Source organism: Gopherus flavomarginatus, chromosome 7 (genome assembly GCF_025201925.1).
Source record: "Gopherus flavomarginatus isolate rGopFla2 chromosome 7, rGopFla2.mat.asm, whole genome shotgun sequence".
NCBI classification, from domain to species: Eukaryota; Metazoa; Chordata; order Testudines; family Testudinidae; genus Gopherus; species Gopherus flavomarginatus.
In genome coordinates, this window is record NC_066623.1 from 39,095,025 (window position 1) to 39,120,523 (window position 25,499).

The window sequence follows — 25,499 nt, forward strand, 5'->3', positions numbered from 1 at the left end:
TTTCCTGTGACTCAATATTGCCCAAGCCTCCCTGCCCCTTCCCTTTGCTCCACCTTCTCCTCACAAGGAGCTTCCTCACTCCCAGGGATCTGACTGGGGATGGGGCTGAGGGTGCTTCATGGGACAGGGCAGTCTGGGGTTGGAGAAGAGGTGTATGGTACATAGAGACACCCAGATAAACCCTGGAGCAAGGGTTTTGTTTTGGTGGCAATTCTGAAAAATAGAAGAAAAACACTGGGTTCAGGTCCAGCTGAATCTGAACTGGTTTGGGATTGTTAGTGAATTGAAAAAGCCATTTTGGGTCTGTTCCAGAGCGGGGATGTCCTGGGGGGCACTGGGCACGAGGAGCTATTGGTAAGCCTGGCCCTGGGGGAGCGGGCTGGGGAGCAGGGCAGTTCTCAGTCCTGGGACTGAAACATTCCAAGCCCACAGTCTGGGGGAGCTTTGGGGGACCTGTCACTGAGGCATGTGGAGGGCTGGGAGGCTCCTTGCCAGCTTTGAAGAGTAGTTGTGGCTCACTTGCTCCATGCAGCACCCATGGCCTGAGTGCTGTTTCTGCCTGTCCCTGCTCCATACACAGTTACAAGGCCTGGGAACCCTGGCTGAGCGGGGCTGTGTCAGCCACTAGCATTGTGCCCTCACCTGCTGCTCCAGTGTAATCTGGCCCATGGTGCTGAGCTACACAGGTCAGTGACTAGTAGTATTAGTTAAATCCCCAGCATTTTCTGCTGTTACTTTAAAACAGAGGTGGGCAAACTACGGCCCACAGAACCGTCCTGCCCAGCCCCTGACCCCTCCTCTGCTGTCCCTCCTCCCCTACAGCCTCAGCTCGCTTGCTCTGCCGCTGGTACAATGCTCTGGGCGGTGGGGTTGTGAGCTCCTGGGGCAGCACAGCTGCAGAGCCCAGCCTGACTCGCTCTCTGTGCTGTGTGGTGGCGGTGGCGGTGATGGTGGCAGCGGCAAGGCCTAGCTGGGCAGCACTGGTGCTCCAGACAGCGTGGTAAGGGGGCACAGAGCAGGAGAGGTTGTTTAGAGGGCAGAGGAGTTCGGGATGGTGGTCAGAGGGTGTGGGTGTGGATAGGGGTCGGGGCAGTTGGCGGGGGGAATAGGGGGTTTAATGGGGGCAGGGGTCCCGAGGGGGCAGTCAGGAAGGAACAGGGGTTGGATGGGGCGGCAGGGGGCAGTCAGGGACAGGAGTTCCAGGGGCAGTCGGGACAGGGAGAAGGGGTGGTTGGACAGGGCAGGGGTTCCTGGGGGGGTGGGGCCCTCAGGAATGATAGGAGGGGTTGGATGGGGTGGTGGGAGTCTGGGGGTGGTCAGGGGACAGGGAATGGGTGTGTCTGTATGGGGCAGGGGTCCCAGTGTGGAGCTGTCAGGGAACACAGGGGGTTGTATGGGGCAGGAGTCCAGGGGCAAATAGCAGGTGGGAGCTGGGCGACAATCCCCTCCCGTAATTGGCCCTCCATACAATTTCTGAAACCCACTGTGGCCCTCAGGGCAAAAAGTTTGCCTGCCCCTGCTTTAAACCAATCCATGGGTCAACACTGCTCTTCCCACTGTGCTCTAGTGACCTCAGCACTCAGGCACTTCCAGGCTCTTCTCACCTAAACAAGGTCAGAACTTCGTAGCTGGGCAAATCCCTCTTCTGACTCCTAGCCCAGAAACATAGCCTGATTTATCATCTCAATTCATCCGAGACTAGCTAGTCTCCCTGCAGGGGCAGGTTTTGGCTGCTTCTCTGGCTGGGCAAACAGGGATTTGCAGTTAGCTCTAGCATTAGAACTGTTTTGTAACATTAACCATGATGATCACACCCAGCATGTCAGCAGATATGCTAGGACCTGATCCTGTAGTCAGATCCAGAGTGGTGAGCCCAATGGGGCTCTCAAGGACACAGGTAGGGCTCCCAACTCTGAGGTGCAAAATATGGGCCGCATGGGCTGATCCTGAGCCTATAACACTGGCCAGCTGGCAGTGGGCACTGAGCACCCATCCAGTTTTCCTGGGACAGCTATCTCAAAAAATGGATGCTCCTGAGAAAACCTGGACAGGGGACAGCCCTACTGTGGTGTCCTGCTGCACAGATCTGACCAGGCCTGAGTGAGTTTATTGGTGGTTTAAATGACAGAGGTTGGGGCCCCCTGCTCCAGGCTCATTATCAGTCTTGCCCCAGGCCTAGCCTGACCTCCAGGAAAAGGTGTCATGAGGCTTCACTGCTTCTGAGCTCTGCCATGTTCTCTACCCCAGGCCAGTTCTCTGAAGCTTGGTGCTAGCTCTGATGTTGCTAGGCCTGTTTCCTGCAGTGTTCCTGCGGCGCCCTGTTCCACCAGCCCAGCTCTTCGGAACACTCTGAAAATAGAATTGGTTGAATAATGCAGAAAATTCCTGAATAATTTATTCACTGAATAACAGTATTATTCACCAGCTCCATTATTCAGCCAGCTGCACAGGGCTAGAACCTGGCTCAGGGCTTTTTGCTGTTCAGAAGGCTCCACGCTGCAGGAACGCTGAACTTCCCCATCTGCCCCAGTCCTGCTGGGAGGCAGCAGGATTTCTGCTCTCTTTGCTTGTGCTTTATTGGTGTAAGTGGCTGCAGGCGAGAGAGGCCCTGTGCAACAGTGCAGCAGCCTGGGCTGTTAGTTATGGCCTGGAATATGGGGTTGAGATAGGAGCCACAGTGCACAGTCACCCTGCTGGCCTTTCTCTAGGGGACCGACAAAGAGTGCACAGGGAGTTGGGCCAGTGGCTCCTTCTCCCTTCTTCCCATTGCTCGTTCACCCCGCCCCCAGTATCTCACTGCAGGAAGCTGCCTGATTGGCTGGCCAGAGAAGGATGGGCAAGAGAAGGGAGTCATGGCCAAATTTTTCAAAGTGCTCAGCCCCCAGTGGAGGATGAGAGCGGCAGGGGCTGCTGGGGGCTGTGCTGCTTTGACAACCAGCTGCTAAGAAGGTGCCTGCACTGGCCGGCTCAGGAGAAAGCTAAAGGCAGCAGGAGGTGGGTGGGGGCTGGAGAGCAGACCAGGAAGCTGCATGTAGAGGTGGGCTGTAGTGGCTGCAAGATTCACACACAGTGCTGCAGCTTGGCCCTACTCTATTGGCTCCTCTCCGTGCATCACTAGTACGTCCAGCAATGGGGCAAGTGGAGATGAGTTGGTCCATCCCTGCACCATGGTGCTGGGGTGGGATGCCGGAGGGGAGTTCCCCTTGCAGCAGCTGCTGCAGCTAAAGCAATGATGGGTGCTCCCACGCCACAGTAGTGGCCTGAGTGAGCGGCAGCTGGCTTGGTGCAAGCCTCAGCGAGAGCTGGACATCTTAGTAAGCAGCCACAGCATTTCTGGGAGCCTGCAGCACGCTTTCCTACCCTGCCATGTGCCTGATCTCTGCCCAGCCTAGTCATTCCACGATTCACAGCTCTCTGGGAATCACCCATCTGTCACTGTGTCGCTCGATCTTACAGTGTGTGCACCCTGGGGAAAAGTCCTCCCGGGTGTAAAGGAGAGTGAGGAGTTTCCAGAGGCTTCCCCTTGGAAAAGGACCCGGTTCTCTATGAAATACTCCAGATGTCTAGAGTAATTTCTACAGGCCCCTGTTAAACGGCTAGAGAACCCAGTGGTTTAATCCTTTTTCCAATCTGTTGGTCTGTCCCACGGGCACGGGGTGGGGAGGAAAATCCGGACCCCCTGTCTGGTTGCCATTACGCCGCCCTGGCTGTATGCCCCCAGAGACATGCTGTGGCTGGGAGCGTTTCAGGCCTGCTGTCAGCCCCTCATGTGTGAGCGCCTGCCCTGGGCGTTCAAATGCAGAATCACAGAGACCAGGGCCATCTCCAGCTTTTTTGCCACCCCAAGTGGTGAAGAAAAAAAAAAACCTGATTGAGCTGCTGCTGAAGATGAAGAGAGTGAGTGAAGGACCTGCCGCCAAAGATCTGGACGTGCCGCCCCTTTCTATTGGCCACCCCAGGAACCTGCTTCCTTCACCTGCAAAGAAAGAGGAAGAGAAAGCGACAGAAAAGGAACCAGAGGGAGACGTCTAGTGCCTGTGTCATCACTGTGACTTTCCCTCAGAGTCTGTCCCGTCATCCAGAACTCTACAGAGCCTGGCAAGGCACCATGCATGTGCTCACTCGCCGCTCTGGTTCAGAGGAAGCCAAGCCTGCCTGAGCTGCAAACATGATGTCCCTGCAGTCTGGGCCATGCTCTGCAGCTCTCTGCACTTCACTCCTGCTCACCTGCATCTGGCTGGGCTGGGCTGAGCAATGCACCACAGGTAAGCGCCCTGTGAGGCTCCTTTGATCCACACGGTGAGGAGGTTTGCCCTCCCCCCCAAGCCATCCCAGCGCACATGGGGGTCTCCCCTCTTGAGCTCACTGCAGCAAGGGGCAGGGAGCAATTCCAGGGGGTACTCTCTCAGCCCTGGCTGGGTAGAATTGGACATGCTGCTCCTAAGGCTGCATAAGGCAAATGGGTTTTTTCTTCTCCCTGCCTAGGTGCCGAGCTGCCTGGCGGGTGAGGCCCACGGGGTGATGGAATTCTCACCCATAGCCCAGGGCCTGTAGTGCATTTGGACTGAGTCCTCCTGTCCCCACTCTGACCAGCTGGCCCAGCCGCTGTTTGCTGTCAGGATGTCAGGGACCGGGCCCATGAGCTCTGTTATCACTGAGGGCTGCTATTGCTGAGGTGGTGGAGCAGGGATGTGCCTGCTCATCTGGAGCTGGGAGCGTTTGGAGCAGCTGTTTGTTCATCTCAGAGCAGTGGCTCTCAAACTTTCTGGACAACTGGACCCCTTTCAGGAGTCTGATTTGTCTTGTGTACCCCAAGTTTCACCTCACTTAAAAACTACTTGCTTATAAAATCAGACATAAAAATGCAAAAGTGACTCAGCACACTGTTACTGAACAACTTTCTCATTTTTACCATATAATTATAAAATAAATCAATTGGGATATACATATTGTCCTTACGTTTCAGTGTACAGTATATAGAGCAGTGTAAACAAGTCATTGTCTGTATGAAATTTTAATTTGTACTGACTTCACTAGTGCGTTTTCTGTAGCCTGTTGTAAAACTAGGCAAATATCTAGACGAGTTGATGTACTTCCTGGAAAATCTCTGCGTACCCCCAGGAAGGCATGTCTTAGAGACAGTCAGATTGAGACTTCGCTGGGGTTGAGGGAGGAGGGATGAGGGCTGTGCACTTCCTTCTTCTCAACTGGTAGACTTTCCAAATGAAAAGGCCATGGGCTTGTTGGCCGGGCACCCTTCCTCCACCTCAGCTGGGTAGAAATAACACCAAATGCCCCTGCTGATCTGCAATGCTCCCTGCCTGGTCCAAGAGCCAAGGGGCAGGCTTGGGAGCAGGCTGCAGGAAATCCATCCAGCTGGGTCTGAAACATGACCGAGGAACATTGGGGGCTGCTGTTCGGCTCCTATGTCCATCTTCAGGCACCTAAAGGAGTGGTTTGATTTTCAAAGGTGCTGAGCTCCCACTGGAGTCAACAGGAGCTGCTGAGGACTGACTGCCTTTGAAAATCAGGCCATCCACTTAGGTACCTAAATATGGACCCAGGAGCCTGACCTTAAGCCACCCATGTTGACAATCTTGCCTGAAGGTTTTTGGTTTCCCCTGGTGCTTTATGCCCTCCTGTCTGCAACTCAGGTGAGCTCTTGACCTCCATCCCTGGGAACCGCTCCTGCCCGACACACCTGAATTCCTGGGTTCAGCTGCTCTGTGCACTTGTAAAATCCTCCCTGCTGTGGACAATGGCAAGGCTGGATGCACAGTGCTTTACAGACATAAATGGGCCCACAGTATCATATTCCAGAAGGGTATTCTGAGTATCACAACCACAGCAGGTCGATGGATGGCCTCCCGCTCCCTGCATGACTACTTCCTGGATGCAGCAGTGTCCAGTGCTCTCAGCCACTTGGCCAGCTGTCATGGAATCCAATGGCTGTAAAGGAGGCTGGAGGGGGGGAGACAGCTCAGCTTTATGGAGCACAGTGTGAGCAGCATTGTGCTCATGTGCATACCTTGCAATGCCATGCGTTCTTATGCCCATGTGCCAGAGGGGATGTTACAAGTCGATGCATTAAGCTCAGCTGCATGGAGCCAAGTAGCTGGCTCCACGCAGCTGAGCTTAATGTATCGACTTGTAACATCCCCTCTGGCACAGGCATAAAGAATGCACAAATGCATTAACCATCCAACCTGCACTCTCTGTCAGACATCCAGTCAGCACTAATGCCTGCATCCTGGCAAAACTGTGTTTAGCAAGAGCAAACAGAGATCACGGCCCCAACCGCTGTCTGCAGAGTCTCCCTCTCTCTCCTGAGCCCTGCAATCCTGGAGGTATTGCAATCACCCCTGTGCATGAGGGGAGCTGCAGGCACCTCCCTGCTATGCACACAGGTTGCTATCTCGGTTGGCTCAAGTGCCATGGGAAATGTGGCTGTATCTCTGATGTTGCTATATCTGCCTCCCCGGGGCTGTCGGCGCAGTGCAGGTCCCCCTTTCCAGTGGGGCCATTGGACATGGCTTTCCTCGCTGTGTCAGCCCAGATAACGCTCTGGTCACATCTTGGCTTGGCAATCAGTGAATTGTGTGCTCAGTTCCTCTTTCCTCAGTTCCTTGTCAGCTGTTCCCTTGGATGTTTCCCATCACACGGGCTGCTGTCAGTGCTGTCCGCTGGGGTATTCCGCCTGGCCAGTGCAGCTCCTCGCCAAGCTCTGAGCAGCCGTGGTCAGGCTGCTGACTCAGGCTGTGCGCTGTGCGGCTGAGGTCATGCACTCCTGAGGTCACGCCTTTGCTCAGAATCAGCAGTAGTGAGTTGGGTGCCATTACCAGTTGTCACTTGCAGCTGGGGCTGTGTTAGTGTCTGCGAGAGGATCCAGCTTCCAAAAGCCCAGCCATCAGCTCTTACCAAGTGGTCTGGCCATTTTGCTACAGCTCAGGCCATTCTCACTTGGTCCAAGCTTGGGTTGCCACGTCACGTGTTATGCGTGGCTCCTTTGCTTGGCTTTTCACAGGGGCTCCCATTCCACCCCCCACCCGCTGGTGGCGCCTCTCAAGCATTGTGGACACTCGTGTCTGTGGCTCAATTGCTAGCAGGGATCCCTGCCAAAGTCTCAGGCCTCAGAACTCTGCATCTGCTGAATTTTGCCCCTTTGGATGTGGCCCCATGCTACACACACATTTCCTCCCCGATCCCTACTGCTGTCAGCACCAGGGGCTTTCCCATCTAGCCATCCTGCTGGAGCTTCAGGGCCATGGGGCTTCATTGTGGTACTGATGCTGTTGAATCTGTGTCAGGCATGGCTCTGATACACAGGAATTCAGCAGAGCAACTTTGCTCAGGTTCTGCACTGAAGGTTGCTAAGGCAGGAGTTCAGGCCCATCTTGTGGGGCACTTCCAGGCTGTGTGGTGCAGCAGCAGCAACGAAGCGTTAGGCTGACAGCAGATTTGAGTCTTTGCTGTCTGCACAACATTAAGAAAGAGGAGGCTGCATGGGCTTTGTTGGTGACTTGTTTTAGTAACCACATGCAAAGCAGGCCTAGCGATATATACGTGCACTGTTGCTCTGTGAAGATCTGGTGGCTACTGCAATCGAGGACCGGGAGACTCACTGTCCAATGCCCTTCGATTACACAAGGCATTCTGAAGATATTTTCTAGAAGGGCATGGTGCCCCTAAACTAGTACTGACCCTTGGACTCACCCTGGAGCATAAACATGTGCTCTCCCAGAACCTCAGCAAAACCTTCTGGGTTTTGGTTAACTGTCTCAGGGTAGCACGGAACATGCAGACACTTTGCACAGAGCTCCATAACACTGATGCTTTTTACTAAATCACACACAATAAATACACAGATTAGGGTTGTTGATTAATTGCCGTTAACTCACGTGGTACAGTAAAAAAATTTCATCGCGATAAAAAACATTCATTGTGATTAATTGCAATTTTAATCACATTGTTAATGAATAGAATACCATTGAAATTCATTAAATATTTTGGATGCTTTTCTATGTTTTCAAATATATTGATTTCAGTTACAACACAGAATACAAAGTATAAACTACTTTATATTATTATTTTTGATAACAAATATTTGCACTATTAAAATGATAAACAGAAGAAATAGTATTTTTTCAGTTCACCTCATACAAGAACTATAGTGCAATCTCTTTATCATGAAAATGCACTTTACAAATGTAGATTTTTTTGTTACATAACTGCACTCAAAAACAAATCAATGCAAAACTTTAGAGCCTACAAGTCCACTCAGTCCTACTTCTTGTTCAGCCAATTGTTAAGACAAACAAGTTTGTTTACATTTACAGGAGAGAATGCTGCCCTCTTCTTTTTTTACAGTGTCACCAGAAAGTGAGAACAGGTGTTCGCATGAGACTTTTGTAGCCAGCATTGCAAGATATTTACGTGCCAGATATGCTAAACATTCGTATGCCCCCTCATACTTCGTCCACCATTCCAGAGGACATGCTTCCATGCTGCTGATGCTCATTAAAAAAATAATGCGTTAATTATATTTGTGACCAAACTCTTTGGGGGAGAACTGTATGTCTCCAGCTCTGTTTTACCCACATTCTGCCATATATTTCATGTTGTAGTAGTCTCAGATTACTCAACACATGTTCGTTTTAAGAACACTTTTGCTGCAGATTTGACAAAACAAAAAGCAGGTACCAATGTGAGATTTCTAAAGACAGCTACAGCACTCAACCCAAGGTTTAAGAATCTGAAGTGCCTGCCAAAATCTGAGAGGGATGAGGTGTGGAGCATGCTGTCAGAAGTCTTAAAAGATCAACACTCTGATGCAGAAACTACATAACCTGAACCACCAAAAATCAACCTTCTGCTGGTGGCATCTGACTCAGATTATGAAAATGAACATGCGTCAGTCCGCACTGCTTTGGATCGTTATCGAGCAGAACCTGTCATCAGCATGGACGCATGTCTTCTGGAATGGTGGATGAAGCATGAAGGAACATAGGAATCTTTAGCTCACCTGGAACGTAAATATCTTGGGACGCCGTCTGTAACAGTGCCATGCAAACACCTGTTCTCATTTTCAAGTGACATTGTGAACAAGAAGCAGGCAGCATCATCTCCTGCAAATGTAAACAAACTTGTTTGTCTGAGTGATTGGCTGAACAAGAAATATGACTGAGTGGACTTGTAGACTTTAAAGTTTTACATTGTTTTATTTTTGAATGCAGTTATTTTTTGCACATAATTCTACATTTGTAAGTTCAACTTTCATGATAAAGAGACTGCATTACAGTGCTTGTGTTAGGTGAATTGAAAATACTATTTCTTTTGTTTTTTACAGTGCAAATATTTGTAATAAAAAATAAAGGGAGCACTGTACATTTCGTATTCTGTATTTTAATTGAAATCAGTATATTTGAAAATGTAGAAAACATCCAAAATATATTTAAATACATGTTGTTCTATTATTGTTTAATCGCGCAATTAATTTTTTTAACTGTGCAATTAATCACGATTAATTTTTTTAATTGCTTGACAGCCCTAACACAGACCCATACAAAATAAACCCTATCTGCATTTCCCCCCATTCAGCTTGGAGGCCATCTGCAGGTAGATGGGTCCCCCCACATTTTTAAACTGGTGAAAAATGACCAGAGAGAGAGCGGGAGTGCGTGCGCGCACGCACACACACACACACACACACAAACAGAGTGAGGTGAGCCCCAGCACGTGACTTTGTTGCCAGAGAACTGCTCCCCTGCAGACCAGTTCTCCAAGGTAAAATCCAGCCTTTTGTCCAAGGGGCTTCCTTTTACAATGGAGGCCCATCAAGATTTAATGCACCTCTGCTGTCGGAGGAGGAGGTGACAGCAGCTCATGGTGGATACACAGAGCCCAGGGGACATTCCTGATTAAGTTGTACAGGTTGGTCTCCAAAATCACTGCAACACTAGAGCAAGTAGAGCAGGTCAACATGGTTTTAAACAAAAAAATCCTGGCTGGATTTTGTCGGAACTCCAAGAGACCATTTGGCTAGAAGTTTTCAGTGGAAAAATGATGCCACTTTCCAAACAAAACATTTCAGTATTTTCTGTTTCATTTTGATGTTTGGAAACTGAAAAACAACAACAAAAATGGTTTCCAATTTGGTTTGAGTCCTTTGCATCTCAGTGATTCGTAGTTTCTGCATTGGCATCAGGGGGCTGGGTGGTGAGTACTTGTCTCTGTTTGATAGGTTTGGCATGTGCTTTGCAGACCAAGGCTATGGCTACACTTCAAACTTCAAAGCGCTGCCGTGGCAGCGCTTTGAAGTGCGAGTGTGGTCGCAGTGCCAGTGCTGGGAGAGAGCTCTCCCAGCGCTGCACATAAACCACCTCCTCATCGAGTGTAGCTTGCAGCGCTGGGCACTGCGGCACTCCCAGCACTGCGGCACTGTTTACACTGACGCTTTACAGTGCTGTATCTTGCAGCACTCGGGGGTGTGTGTGTTTTTTTCACACCCCTGAGCGAGAAAGTTGCAGCGTTGTAAAGCGTCAGTGTAGCCAAGGCCTAAGACGCTGTCTGGGAATGGCACACATCGGTAGGCAGACTGGCAGAGGTCACTGTCAATCCTCAGCACCCCCTTGTGGCAAAACCAGGCAACACAGCAACTCTATTCCTTTGATGTACCAATTGCCATCTAGCTTGCTTGTTGGGTCTTTGATGTCACCTCAGCCCTCTGGCCAGGTTGTTGCTAGTTGTTTCCCCTTTCAGGATGGTAAAGAGTCCACAGCGTCAGGAGGCCAGATGCCCTAGCTGAAGGGCTTACAGTCCCCAGTCTCTTTGGGCCTGGCTTGCTTTTTCAAGGCTTTAACAACCCAGGTGTAAGGGCCTGGGATGTAGGCAATCTGGCCAGCAGTCACAGCTGGGATGGTGGCCACATATCAAGGATGGCCATGAGGCAGCACTCAGCAAGCAGGCACTGGATTAATCACTAGAGCCATGATCAGTAGGCAAATGTCAGGGTCAGGCAGGGGTGGAGAGCTAAGGTAGCCAGGCTGGGGTCAGAGACAGAGATCAGGAAGCCAGGCACAGTCTGGAGCCAGATGTCTGTGTTTCTCCACCCTCCAGGCTTAAACAGTGAGCCTGGGCCAATCAGAAGCCTGAAGGGTGCTATTACTCTGGACCCTTTGGGCAGTACTTCCTGTGGTGCCCAATCTTCCTGTGGTGCTAAGCATGGCCTCCTGGTGGTGACGTGGAAACGTCAGCCAGTCCAATCTTGGTCTCCCGCCCTAGTTCCTTGCAAATGACTGAAGTATTTTGGCTGCAACTCCTGCCCCTCCCCCTACCCGACCCCCAAAAGTTCAACCTGAGGCAGGCACCCTGCGTGGACAATTTCAGCCCAAGCGGATAAGTTTGGTAAAGCTGTAGAGAACTGAAAACAGGACCCAAAAACAGGAAGCGCTGGGCAACCTTAATAACAAGTGGTGCTACCAGCCCAGTCCACCCTGTGAAAAGTCCACTGCTATTTTCCTGTGTACTTTTCCCCTTAACTTCACCCCATTGCTCCTAGTCGGCCCCCCTTCTGCCTGCTCTGCCCTTGGTGTGCTCCCACTCAGATCCCTGGAGCTGGGGAGTGTGGCCCTGCTTAGCCATTGCTTCTTAGCCAAGCTAGGCTTTCTTCTTTCCTTACCTGGTAAGGCTGAGCTGCGTTGCACATACCCTGGGGTAGGGGCAGAGGGCGGGCTGCTGTAACACGTCAAACTCCGATAGTGGGCTCTGTGGGCACAGGATTCTTGCTCTGTACTGCTGGAACGAACACCTGCAATTGGAGCAGCAAGAGATTCAGGGTCTGTCTGGAGCAGGGCTCAGATGGAATTGTCTCAAACATAGTTTAATGTGGCGACTCAGTAGCCTACTACCACGAGCCCCGTGGTTAAAGTGCTCTGTTCCCAGCGGTCAAGGCCTGGCTTACCACACAGAATATCAACAAACTGCTGCTAATTTCCTGTAACAGCGTCTGTCTGGTACTTTGAAGTGAACCACGGTTTGGTTAAACATTAGCTGCTCTCGAATGCTTTAAAGCATAAACTCCACGCAGCCACCTGTAATGCACAGCAGAGCGCCAGGCTTCTCCTCAGAACAGGGCTCAGACTAACTGCCTCTGGACCACAGCAACCCCAGCCTCCCAGGCACTGTGCATCCCGACATCACAACCTTTGGGGAGCACAGGCTGTGTGTGTCTGGCTGCGTGTTTTGGGAGGGTGGGGGGCCAGCAAGTAGAGACACTGTGAAAACCATAGTGAGTAGTGGAAGCTCACAGCATGCCCGTGGTGCATCTGCCACTTTGCAGCGTGTCCGGGCTGCTGCTGCTGGCAGCATCCTTTGATCTAGGAGATTTTCGACTGAGTCCTTGGGCTTCTCCCCACAGCTCTGGCAGCTCTCAGCAGGCTGGGCCCAGGGGAAGGGCTGTCAGGGGCTTGGGTCCTTCCTTCCTTTTTGAATATGGTTTCTGACACCTAATCTGGAGCCTGGCCGGTCCAGCCCTGGGGATGGAGGCCATGCTGGGCCAGTCCATCTGACCCTGACCTGATGCCAGGAGTCCTTGGAGGAAGCCCTGGTCCTGCTGTTCTCTGCCTGTAACCGGCTCCTTGCTCCAGCGATGACGGGGAGTAGGTGATGGATTCTTTGGGCCCCAGTGTGCAGGGATCAGCTCACCAGGGTGGGAGGGCTCGGGGGGGGGGGTGAGGGAGGGCAGCAGGAGCTATCAGTGCCCCCTCGTGGTCACTGCTTGCACATTCACTTCGGAGCTTCAGTGACAGGCTCTGGGAGCCTGGGATTCGAAGGCAGGGCCATGTGCCTGCAGTGCCTGTACAGCAGGGCTCATGGCTGAGCCTGGAGAGCACATCAATGCCACTCATTCCTCCCCCGCCTGGGCCACGAGCAGGGGTGGGATGCTCTATGGCTCTGCCATGGCTGCCCTGCACAGTGCCCCCTGCCGGAGGAAGTCATAACACAGGGGAGACAGTGTGTCCTCTGGGGAGTGCTCCCAAGATGGAGCATTGCCTGGGTCTGCCCTCTGCACACCCCAGCCCGCTCGCAAATGGGGTCCCCCTCGCTCAGTCCACAGGGTCCCTGCAGTGGCTCCCTTCTTCCCCTGCGCTTCCAGCACTCTGTGTGCTCCCGGCCTCACCAGAATGGCCAAGACTGGGAAGACCCCGCTGCGAGCTGCCGCGAGCAGGGACTGAGCCCTGCCAGCATCTCCTCCCTCCCGGTCCCATGCCTTGGGTTTCTGTGCCATCCCTGCCCCCCATATACCATCTTTCCCTGCCTCCCCCCTCTAATACCCCACTCTTTCTCTGCCATCTCCTTGGGGGGTGCTGCTGTCCCATTTCACACTGACCCTCTCCCCCCATCTCTCCCTCCCCATGTGCTGTGCATGTCCTGGTGCTGCGTCCTCTTTCCTGGCCTCCACACCTGCTCTCCTTGCTCCCCCCCAGCTGACTGCGCCAGCCTCTGCGCCATGCAGGTCACACAGACCCGGCCCTCTTTTCCGCCCGCTTGGCTCCCTCAGCTCCCCCTGGCTGCCCTTCCTTGCTCCTATTCCAAGTCCACCTCAGCGCCTCCCTCTGGTTCCCCCATACCGAGTGCCCCTCCCCCAAATGCTTGTCCTGTCTTTGGAATGGTAGTGTAACACTGGCAGCTTCTCAGGGCGGGCGCCTGGCCTGGTAATGCAACCTTGCTCCTCAGCTGGAGCAAGAGCCATCCCCTACCCCCAACAAACATCTGCCCCCCAAGAAGTTGCCCCTGCCCTCTCCATGGAGCTGCTGAGGGGGGAGGGGTGTGATCAGTATGGTATATTACCAGTACTAGGTGTCTCTTTGGCCAGGGCTGGGTGATGGGTCTAGGGCGGCTCCTGCTGGGCTGCAGTGGGGTAATCCCAGAGGTGAAAGGGCTCCACGCAGAGCCCAGCCTGGTATTCCAGTGCCAGGGAGCTCAGATCTGTCAGTGGGAGTGCCGAGCTCAGAGGCTAGACAGAGCTCGTCCTCAGCTGGCAAAGGGCCTCAGGCCAGGGTAAAGCAACCCAGCTCCATCACTTGGGGTGAAAAATACCCCCCCCCCCGCCCACCCGAGCCTCGTGTGAACCCAACCTCCCTCCATGTGGACAGCACTCTGGGCACAGACTCCATCCAGCGCCTGCCTGGGGGAGGGGTTAATGGCAGCGGGTACCTTTCCCAGCCCTGAAGGAGAGCTGAGTATGGCTCAAAGATTGTCTCTTTCCCCATCAACTCTTCCCTCCCCAACCTTGTCTACTGGGATCCAGCGTTGTGCTAGAACGCTGCCCTCTGGTGGCTACTTACAATCATGGAAAGGCTGGTCTGTGGCTTACACACAGGGACTCCTGGGTTCTTATCCTGCCTGTCTCTGCATGGCCTTGCGAGCCTCTTGCCTTCTGTGGTCTTGGGTCTCCTTCTGCAGAATGGGGTACAAATGGGTCTGAGTTCCCCCTGCCTGCACAGTGCTCCAAGCAGGGGCTGGGCAGAGCATTGGTGATCTGCAGACCTGGCATGGGGTGGCAGCAGGCTGTGCTCAGGCTCCTGGCCTGCAGACTGTAGGAGCACCCTAACTCTTCTCTCTTGTCCCTGCAGCACCCAGGCAAATCAAAGGCCGAGCCATGATTCATCTCCCAGCCGGTGAGGAGGCCAGCAGGAACGCCATGTTCTCCGGCTCCTCGCTGGAGTCTTACCTCCGCAGCTCACTGACCAGGCTGATCCTCCCCACACTCTACTCCATGGTGCTGCTGGTTGGACTGCCAGCCAATGCCCTGGCTTTCTGGGTGTTGGCCACCAAGACCAAGAAATGCCGCTCCACCCTCTTCCTGCTCAACCTGGCCGGTGCTGACCTGCTCTTCACCCTCCTGCTGCCCTTCAAGATCTCCTACCATCTGCTGGGCAACAACTGGCTCCTTGGGGACTATGCATGCCGTGCCCTGGTCACCTTCTTCTATGGGAACATGTATGGCTCCATCCTCTTTCTCACCTGCATCAGCCTGGACCGCTACCTCTTACTGGTGCACCCCTTCCTGTGGAGGGGCTCCCGGCATGTCTGGCAGGCGGCGGGAGTCTGTGTAGGTGTCTGGCTGGCTGTGGGGCTGGGTTTGAGCCCGCTGCTGCGCTACCACCATTCCCAGCACATCCCAGAGCTGAACATCACAACCTGCCATGACATCCTGGAGCCAGACACGGAACGCGAGCTGGCCTACTACTTCCCTACGCTGGTGGTGTTGGGCTTCGCCATGCCCTTCGTGCTCATCACCTTCTCCTACGGCGGGGTGCTGTGGCGGCTGCTCCGCAGGGGGCAGCACTATGGGCACGTGGTACGCCTCCTGGTCCTGGTGCTGCTCGTCTTTGCCCTGTGCTTCATGCCCAGCAACGTGCTGCTTTTCTTCCACTACCTGCAGCCCCAACCCGAGTGGCACAACCGTACCTACACTTGGTATGTGCTGGCCCTGGCCGTCAGCGCCTTCAACAACTGCCTTGACCCCTTCATCTACTTCTACGTCTCTCATGACTTCCGGGCCCGGCTCCGGGCCAGGCCCTGCTGTTGGAGGGGGGATAACAAATCCTCCTCAGGCAGGGCCTTCAAGAAGCTAGTGCTGCCCCAGAGGTCCAGTGAGCAGAGTCAGCCCTAGGCCAGGGGAGCCCTCAGGCAGTGGGAGGGGACTAGGAAGCTGCTTTGTGTTTCCCCCACTACTGCCCATGGGGCAACCAAGCGTTTGGATATGGCTTGCTCCCCAGCTCTGCCCCTAGCGCTTCCTCTGTGGCACAGGGCCCACACCTCACCCTGTCCCAGCTCCGGGCGAGCTGCACAGAGGGCACCTCCAGCCATGCCATGGGTGCCATCTCAGGAGAGGGAGACAGGGACCAGGAGCAGCACTGTCACTGCCTCCCTCTGGGTCCTTGGCTGAATTTCTTCCCTTTTAAGCGGTGCTGCCCTAACCCATGGGCTCCGTGCCTAATGCATGTCAGCCCCTCAGTATCCTCAGGCTCTGCATATTCCAGTGAGCGGGACTCACCAGCTGCAGCAGGGTCCCCGTGGCCTCTGGGGGCACACACTGCAAACTGGCTGCATCCTGGACGTCCAGACGTGGCCAGGGTCAGGGGTGCACATGGGGACATGGGCCCTGGTTACTGAGTCTGGAACTCAGCTCCTGCATTGGCTGCTGCCTCGTCACATGTCAATGTGCTGCCATGTTGTTGTATTGACAGTGTGGAGCAGTGCCAAGATGCGGCCAGGGGAACGTGGCCATTTTTCCAGAGGGGCTGCTGGCCCCTGTTCAGCCTGTTTGGATCAAGGGGGTAAAATATTCACTGGTGCGATGCTCAGTAGTGGGGTCGTGTTTGTGCTGTCATTAGGTTTCAGAATCCACCCCCATTCAGATGAGAGGGAAGTTCCTCCCACTGGCTGGCTGCAGACTCAGGCAGCCTCCCTGCATTGGCAATGCTGGGGTCATGGTTTTGAGGTAAATGCTCCCTTGCAAACAGGAGGCTGAGATCCTGGAACAGGTGTCTGCAGCGTGGACACCGCTCCCAGCTGTGTCCATTAAACTAAAGGCAAAGTGATTTCACCCTCACCGTATTCTGTGTCCTCGTGTGTCTCATGTACAGCCCCCAGCTGGCACCTTTCCTCCCCCAAGTGAGCCTGGGATAGTGGGTGGGGGAGCTGCTCCCTGGGAGCCCATCCCTCCCTCACCGCAGGGTGCTCTCAGCTCAGCCCCAGCGCGACCCTGAGAATCCCCCAGGGCTGACCCACACCCACACCTTGGCTTCAGCTCCATGCCATTAACTTGGTGACCTACTGCAGCCCTGAGCATCCCCAGTGCTGGAGCCCAAACCTCACTGTGACCCTCCTCTTGGCTCTGGCCCTGGGCTCCTGATTGGACCCTCACCCCCCCAGATGTGCCCAGGATCCCAGATGGGAGTGCATCCACTGAGGCTCCTGCCGTGACCACCATCTCTCTGCTGCGACCTTGAGGCCCCCGCTCTGCCCCTTTCCAACATCAGTGTCAGCCCCCAGCCCTTTCCCTCCCCCAGGGCTCCCCGCAGGTGAGCGCTGTCCCATGATGCAGCTCCCAGCTCCCCCCGCGACCTCCAGCAGGTGGCCAGAGGCTGCTTTCCTGCTGACAGCTGCATCATCTCAGCCACTGCCACGGCAGCAGCATTCCCAGACATGGCTCCCCCGCATGCCCCAGCAGAATCTCTGTGTTCACGTCCATCCTTCTATCCAGTGGGCTCTGATCTCTCCCAAAGCAGCAGGCACCCCTCTCCCCCCTTCACTGCCTTTCCTGGCAGGAATGTCCCATGCTCCGCCACGGGCAGAGGAAGGGCCTGAGCATGCGAGCCCCCAGAGCAATTCAGAGGCTGGCTGAGCAGTGCAAGGACTCTGTGTCTAAGGACACTGCCTGGAGCCATTTCTGTGCTATGAGGAGACGGAGCTCTCACTGTGGGAGACAGGCCTGGAAGTTGGCCAGTCATTCAGAGTCCATGGCGAGAAGCGTGAACTTCCCCGAAGGCCAAAACAGCACAGGTGTCTTGGGTCCTGCCTGTTTCACCCCGGCCCTTCTGGGGCTATGGCTGCTCCCTGGCCTGTGCTCAGGGGTGAAGGGACAGCCTACAGGCCCAACTCCAGCAGCACTCTGGGCATCTTGTGGTGCTAGGCTCCTGTGTCTATGTGCTGCAGCTGCATCACTGCTGCCAGAACGGGCCCGCTTCTCCTTCCTGCTCAGCCTGGGTCAGGCTTAACCCCTCAGGGCTCTGGCAGAAGGTGTCACTGAGGGCAGTGGCTGGGGAGGCACCTAGGGAACTCTCACCACACACTGCAGCCCCTGTGCACCAGAGCAGCGCCTTCCTCTGCACCATTGCCCCAGGAGGGGAGCTTGCCCAGCAGCCAAGGGCCTGCACTTGCCCTGCCTCCTGTCCTTCCAGCTGCATGGCGTCACCCAGCACGTCACAGCCGGCTTCACACTTGGGGCCGAGTCAGGCTCCTAACCGCACAGACAGACATGCTGCTGAGCGCCCACAGCTCAGGTCTTGGCAGCAGGGCCACTGGGGAACACAATGCCTGGGCAGCCCACAACTCTGACCTCCCCCAGCGCAGTCTGGGGTGAGCACTGGTACCAGGTGTGACAGAATAGGGAGTAAGGAGTATTAACCTGGTAACGTTGCATGGGAGTGTAAGCAGAGTCAGGATGAGCTCTACCCTGACATCTGGTGGTGAATTATGGGGAGTGTGGAAAGGAATTTCAGGTATTTGCATTGGCACACCCACCCCACCTAGCATAGCCCATGGCAGCCTGGGATGGTTATTTTGACAGCTCTGGGATCCCCAATTTCTTTGTTATTGGGGCAGGAGGAATAAAGTGTTGTCACCCTGATTATGTGAATGAGGAACTATGAGACTGCTTTATGACAAAGGTGTCTCAATATCAATTAAGTAGCACTTGCTAGACAAGGGACATGGGTGCCAAAATCTATTGAAATGAGAGGGGTTGGGGACTGGTGTGTGTATATACACACCTGATAGTATGGGCCCCTTTTGAGGGCCTGAAACACCAATTGCACATCCTCCTCTCTCCACTGTTGAAGAGTAGAACTAATTTTGATTCCATTAGGAGTCCATCTAGAGGCTGCTGAGCTGAATTCATGTTGGGTCAATGGTACACCAGTACTGGGGCTCCCCTACTATGAGCTGAAATCACTAAAAGAGCTAAGCTTACTGAGCTGAAATCACTGAGTGCTGTGTTAACTAGTGGGGGAGCCTGAAGATCTATCACTAAGCAGCTGGCACAGCGGAGCACGTTGGAGCAGCCCATGGAACAGTGAGTGGAGTGGAGCGGAGCGGTTTGCGGGGATGGCTGGAGGAGTGGCACAGCTGGTATAGTGGAGCTGGCTGTGGTGAAGGCTGCAGCAGAATTCCACGGAGAGGCAGAGCAGTTGGCCCTGGCCATGGAAGGTGCCCCTTAACACCCTGTGTGTGCCCCCCCTGCCCATTTCCACCCAGTCTGGGGGGGTAAAACTCTGCAGATGAACTTTTGAACTCTGGGGTGGCACTGATCAGAGACTTTCAGGTTGTTGGACTTTGGGGTGATTGGACTTAAGACCCTAAGGGGGAAAGGACAGTGCCAAACGTACTTGGAGGTGGGTTTTTTGCTTATGGTTTGTGTTATAATCCTGTTTGTGGTGTTTCTCCAACGTGATGCCGCATTGTTTCCCTCCTTTATTAAAAGGATTTTGCTACACTCAGACTCTGTGCTTGCGAGTGGGGAAGTATTGCCTCCTACAGGCATGTGGGGGGGGTATGTAATTGTCCCAGGTCACTGGGTGGGGGCTTGAGCTGGTTTTGCATTGTATTAATGAAACGGAACCCCTGGATACTGAACCTGACCCTTGTTGCTGCCAACTCAGAGGGGCAGAAGGGTTACAGGAGTTTTACTAGTTTACTGTCTGCATTAATACTAGATGGTGATGGGAAATAAGGGTGTGACTTCACTGAGGGATGATACTTGACGGCCAGCACATAAACGATGGTGGCTTCCCTTTGTAATCTGAGCCCTGGAGGGGGTTGGGGCCAGGTGACACCTTCTGCCGGAAACGGGACAAAGGCTGGAGGACTAGCTGGGGTTTGTGGCTGGGTAATACTGCTGTAGGGAGTTTCAGTTGGGAGATGGCTGGGGAGGGGCAAGGCCCAGAATCTGGGTCTGGGCTACCCACTCCCCAAGATGGACCTGACTGAGGGGGGGTCCTATTTTCTGTACCTACAAGCTCTGTTTTAAACTGTGTTCCTGTCATCTAATAAACCTTCTGTTTTACTGGCTGGCTGAGAGTCTCAGTGAATTGCAGGAAGTGGGGGATACAGGACCCTGACTCCCCCACACTCAGTGACACCAGGCAAACACCCCCAACCCTCCTCTGCTCAACACATGTGGACCCCGATGCCTTTCTGGCTCCCACACACCCTGACACCCATGCACCAGTCACAGCCTTCCAGCTGCCTGGACCTGTCACACCTCATGGCTTGGCCCAGGCCCTGTTGCACAGCTCGGCCCATGTTGTGGCTCACATGCCCTGGTCACACCTGTGTGGCTCAGCTCCCATTAGTTGAACTCTCTGGCTGCAAAAAGAGTCTTTTATTTGCACTGCAGGTGGAGGGAATGGGTATAAATATCCAGGAACAGGGCCCTGTCCCGGGCAGCATGTACACAGTATATACAGACACTATAGACACACGCAGAGTTGTGCTGGGCCATGGCATAGCGCAGGTCAGCAGGGAGGACTCTTCACTGCCTGGCTGCTCTCTGACCTTGGCTACAGCCCCTAATTCATCCTCGAGCCCCTCTTCTCAGGAGAGGACCCAACACTGCTGGGCCCTTCCCATGGGAACTGCCTCCACCAGCCACCAGCAGGACATGAGCTCTAGCCACACAGCAAGAATCAGGGTCTTCTTCCATCTCCCCTCGTTTTGGACCCCTCACCCATAGGAGGGCAACCCCTCATTGCAGGAAACTACATGACAAATAGGCATCATGCACTTGGGAAACACAATCAGCCATCACATACACCTCCTGCACAGCTGGCACAGGCACTGTGCCACGGGAAACACACACAGCCATTGCACACTTCCTTCACAGCCAGCACAGGCATTGTGCACACTCGAACCACACACAACCATCACATGCCTCCTGCACAGCCGGCACAGGCACTGTGCCACGGGAAACACAGCCATTGCACACTTCCTTCACAGCCAGCACAGGCATTGTGCACACTCGAACCACACACAACCATCACACACCTCCTGCACAGCCAGCACAGGCATTGTGCACATTCGAACCACACACAACCATCACATACCTCCTGCACAGCTGGCACAGGCATTGTGCACACTGGAACCACACACAGCCATCACATGCACCTCCCACACAGGCACTGTGACACAGGAACCACACACAGCCACTGCATACACCTCCCACACAGACGTCATGCACACTGCAGCCACGCAGACACACACACACACACACACACACACACACACCCCCCTCCCACGCAGACACCCAGGCACAATGCACGTCTGCAAAAATTTGCCTCCTTCCTGTAATTTAGTTTCTGCTTTTCCCTTCTCAGTGACTTCCCTTTGCTTTGCAGAGCTGGGCTCAGGAACAATCTTCTCCTCCTGCCTCAGTTGCCCTGCCCATGACCCAGGGCAGGTTCCAGTCCCATGCTCTCCTGTGGAGCTTTTGAAGCTGGCATGTCCCCTTGCTGTGGGTGCAGTGCTCTGGGGGCAGACACTGCTCTGGCTCAATGCCTTAAGGGGCAGAGCCGACTTCTGCATCCCACTAACAAGCTCCTGGAGATGTCCCCCTTGCTGCCTTTAGCTGACACCCCCTGGCCTAGGCAGGAGAGCTGGAGGAACCCTGGGAGGGCAGGGCTGGAGGCTTGAATGCTGTGTCCCATCCTGGGGTGGCTTGCTGGGCTCCTCTGGGTGGGGAGAGGTGAGGACATGGCAGCCAGCCCTGGGAATGCCAGATGGGGAGTGAGCCAGGAGTGTCCAGAGAGGGCTCAGGCATCACAAGATGTTACCTGCAGCTGGCCCCGCCATGCAAGGTCACGTGACCTGCTGCCCAGGCCCGTCCGCCTGGCACTCGTTCTTCTTGAGGATGATGCTGCTGAGCTCCTGCATGAGTTTCTCGTTGATGGGCGAGGGCAGCTGAGCACTCCTCTTCTTGGTGCCGTCCTGTGGGTTTTCGGAGCTGGGAGACAGCTCCAGAGGAAGGGGCAGCAGCGCAGCGCATGGGGGGTTCCGGGTCCAGTTCTGCTCCCTCCCCAGGGCAGGCAGCATGTGGGGCAGATCCACGTTTCTCTGGAGCGAGGCTGTTTGGGTGGCTTTGAGCCCAGGGGACCTGTCCCACTCTGGGGTCTTTTCGGGCTCCAGGGTCAGGCCCCTTTCAAGGGAAAGCGACTTGGTGAAGTGGGCGCCAGACGCTCTCTGCTCTGAGATGATGGGCCCTGCAGAGTGAAGTGCTGGAGGTGCAGGCTGCTCTGGGAACAGGGCCGGCTTCTTGGATCTGTCCACAGCAGGCACTTGGGACAGCTCAGCCAGGAGGCCTCCATCCAGCCCCAGTGGGGCCAGCACTGGGAAGTCACCCACCTCCTCGTAGACAGGCTCTGTTTCCACTGCCTCCTCCTGCTGCTCCTCTACTGAGTCCTGGTGCATCTTCATGGGCTGGGTGAGGGCCAAGGGGAGAGAGGTGAGAGGACTGGGCATCATGCCCTGTGCCTCCTGAGCGAGTCCCCTGCAGCAAGGGCCCAGATCCAGAGAACATTGTGCAGGACTGATCCCTCCCCACACGGGCTGGGGGGCAGAGAGAGAGAGCAGGTACCTACGGGCCCTCACTGTGCACCAAGCACAGGAGCCACAGGAGCAGCAGGTGGCTGCCAGAGAGTGGTGGCAGGGCCTTTCTGGGATGTCTGCCAGCGACGCGCGCGCGCGCGCGCGCGCGTGCGTGCGTGAGTGCGTGTGTGTGCGCAAGCCCCAGGCTGCTGCCCCTGCTTCAGGGGGAACTGCTGGGTCCAAGTGGCTCCTTTGCCTGACTCACATCAGGGAGTCTAGCCTCCCCCAGGCCTGGGCTGGCCCTAGGCAGGAGGGGCTTCTCCTGCCCCACTGCCACTCTGGGGCCTTCTCAGCCACCAGCTCTGCACCTGCCCCAGACAAGGCTGGGAGCAGCCATTAGCTAGGACAAAGGGTGTGTCCCCTGGCCAGCTCCATCCCAGACAGCCTACCCTCTGCCCAGCCTGACACCACCCTCAACGCCTACCAAGCCAGACTTTGCCTGGGTGAAAGGGGCCCATGTCCAGGCACCCAGAGCAGGGCTGAGGCCAAGTCCAAGCTGGAGTGATCAGCTGGATGGATAGATGCTGTCCCTGGTCCAGATGCTATTCAGCACCAATCAGAGCCATTCTGAATGTCAGGCCCTGCCTCTCCCAGCCCAGCTTGGCCACGTTGCCTCCACCCCCTGGCTCTTTCCCTGCTTGTAGGAGACTCTGGCAGGGGATCCAGACAGAGCACAAAGCCATGCAGAACCAGCCTGCCCCCCAGCTCTAGCCACCTGGCATGCTCCTTCCACATGCGCTCAGACCCCCGTAGGCAGCCCTGGGCTGGCATGATGGGGCCAGCTGGCTCTAAACACATGGCGGAAAGGGGGATGAAAACAGTCCTTTCCTGCTGACACCCCAGAAGTGCCCTTAGGGCTACCTGACCTGAGCAGTGTCATCACAGCACAGAGCACCTGGGGGGCTCTTCGCAACAGCAGGGAGTGTAAGAACGATGCTAACGCCTGCCTGACGCTTGCTGGATGGGGCTGCATCACCCATCTCTGGGCTGGGATACGGCAGCTGTTTGACAGCACATGGTAACAGCCATTTGGGGCAGCAAAGAAAGGGGACTCCCATGCCCAACTGAAGGAGCAGGGGAATCTAGGGAGGCCAAGTGGATTGACCCAGATTTGAATTTGGCCAGGACACCAAAGCTTGAAAGAAGAGGCATGGGATCTCTAAGGAGTGCACGTGGCTAGGGTCTCCACTTTCCAGTCCATGTTCCTCAGAGCTAGGTTCCCAGCACCGCATGGGCCATGCCTGGTCGGCACTCCCAGGAAAGCAGATTGCCTGCAGGGTGTGAGCGGAGGCCCTGGAGTGCAGTGGAAGTGCTGTGTCTGCAGCTAATCCAGAGCTCCCCAGGCTACCCTGTGCACGGCATGGCACAGCATGGCACACAGCAAGGCACCCTGCGGAAACATGCAGCCCACGTGCAGATACTTACAAAGAACATAGACAAAGTTCTTCGCGTGTGCAGGCGGCGCTAGAAACAGAGGGAGACGGGGAGAGTAAGCAACCACCAGTGCAGAGGGGTCAGGCTGCAGGAAAGGGGAAAGCAAACCCCTCACGTGGGGTCAGGCAGGACACACTGCTACGCACGGGGTGCACGGTTCACTGCGCAGCAGGGCTGAGACCTCTGCACAGACACAGCCTTGCCCACAGGCACAGCCCCCCTTCCCCCCCGACACAGCCCGGGGGAAATCCCTCCCGCAGACATGGCCCCGCAGGCAGTCCCCACCCACAGAGGTGGCCCCCACTCACTCCATCCTCCCGTCCCTCTGTCACTTGCTCTCCCCACCCTCACTTACTCGCTGATTTTCACTGGGCTGGCTAAGGGGGTTGAAACACGAGAGGGGATGAGGGCTCCGGCTGGGGGTGCAGGCTCTGGGGTGGGGCCAGAAATGAGGAGCTCTGAGTGCAGGAGGGGACTCCGGGCTGGGGGTGGAGCCAAGGGGTTCAGAGTATGGGAGGGGGCTCCAAGTGAGACAGGGGGTTGGGGTGTGGGAGGAGGTACAGGCTCTGGGCTGGGGGTGTGGGTTCTGGGGTGGGGCCAGAAATGAGGGGTTCAGGGTGTGGTAGGATGCTCTGGGTTGGGGCAGAGGGTTGGAGTGTGGGGAGTGGGTGAGGGCTCCGTCTGGGGCTGTGGACTCTGGGCGGGACTGGGGATAAGGGGCTTGGAGGGCAGGAGGGGGATCAGGGCTGGGGCAGGGGGTTGGGACACAAGGCGGGAAGTGAATGCTCTGGCTGGGGGTGCAGGTACTGGGGCAGGGCTGGAGATGAGGGGTTTGGAGGGCAGGAGTGGGATAATGGCTGGGTCAGGAGGTTGGGGCCTGGGAGGGGGTCAGGACAGGCTCCGGGCAGCGCTTACCTCAAGCAGCTCCCAGAAGCAGCAGCATGTCCCCCCTCCTGTTTCTACGTGGAGGTGAGGCCAGATGGCTCTACGCACTGCCCCATCTGCAGGCACCATCCCTACAACTCCCATTGGCCACAGTTCCCAGTGAACGGGAGCTGAGGGGGCAGCGCTTGGGGTGGGGGCAGCATGCAGAGCCTCATGGCTGCCCCTATGCACAGTAGCTGGAGGTGGGATATGCCGGCTACTTCCCGGGAGCTGCGTGGCATGGAGGCTAGCTGGGAGCCTGCCAGCCCTGCTGTGTGGCGCCACCAACTGGACAGTCACTGGGATCCCTTTTAGACTGGGCGTTCTGGTTGAAAGCCAGACACTTGATCACCATAGCTGCCCTCCCCAGAGAGACACGGCCCCACCCGCCAACACAGCCCCACAGGCAGCCCCCTTTCAGAGACAAAGTGCCACAGGTAGGCTCCCGCAGACGCAGTCCCACCCACAAACATGGCCCCACCCACATCGTGCCCAGCCCCAGCCTCACTCACACTCAGATCACCTCCTGCCCAGCCTGGCCCAGCTCTCACACTCACGGCACAGAGAGGCAGCCCTGCACAACAGACACAGCCTGCAGCACCCCTGCGTGGTTCACTGGTTCTCCTGACCCTGTCTGGAGCTGGGTGGGGGTGTTTGGAGGTGGCGCAGTGGGCTGGCAGCCTGTCGTTGCAAGGCTCTGGGGGTGCTGGCAC

At 55.5% G+C, this 25,499-nt stretch overlaps 2 protein-coding genes across 2 annotated transcripts in view; one reads left to right on the plus strand and one right to left on the minus strand.

Moving 5' to 3' along the window:
- The first annotated feature begins 4,151 nt into the window (after window positions 1–4,151).
- LOC127055842 (proteinase-activated receptor 4-like) lies at window positions 4,152–15,980 on the plus strand. The gene is made up of 2 exons (XM_050963320.1): window positions 4,152–4,265; window positions 14,634–15,980. The coding sequence occupies exons 1-2, from the start codon at window positions 4,169–4,171 to the stop codon at window positions 15,674–15,676; spliced, it is 1,140 nt and encodes a 379-aa protein (XP_050819277.1). The 5' UTR covers window positions 4,152–4,168; the 3' UTR covers window positions 15,677–15,980.
- A 4,185-nt stretch (window positions 15,981–20,165) lies between these two features.
- The window catches only part of ARAP3 (ArfGAP with RhoGAP domain, ankyrin repeat and PH domain 3), a 55,446-nt gene continuing 50,112 nt past the window's right edge, over window positions 20,166–25,499 (minus strand). The window contains exons 33-34 of the mRNA XM_050963450.1: window positions 23,854–23,892; window positions 20,166–22,260 (exon numbers count right to left, since the gene is read on the minus strand). Of these exons, the coding sequence (XP_050819407.1) occupies window positions 21,643–22,260; window positions 23,854–23,892 (657 nt within the window). The 3' untranslated portion in view covers window positions 20,166–21,642. The remainder of the gene's footprint in view (window positions 22,261–23,853; window positions 23,893–25,499) is intronic.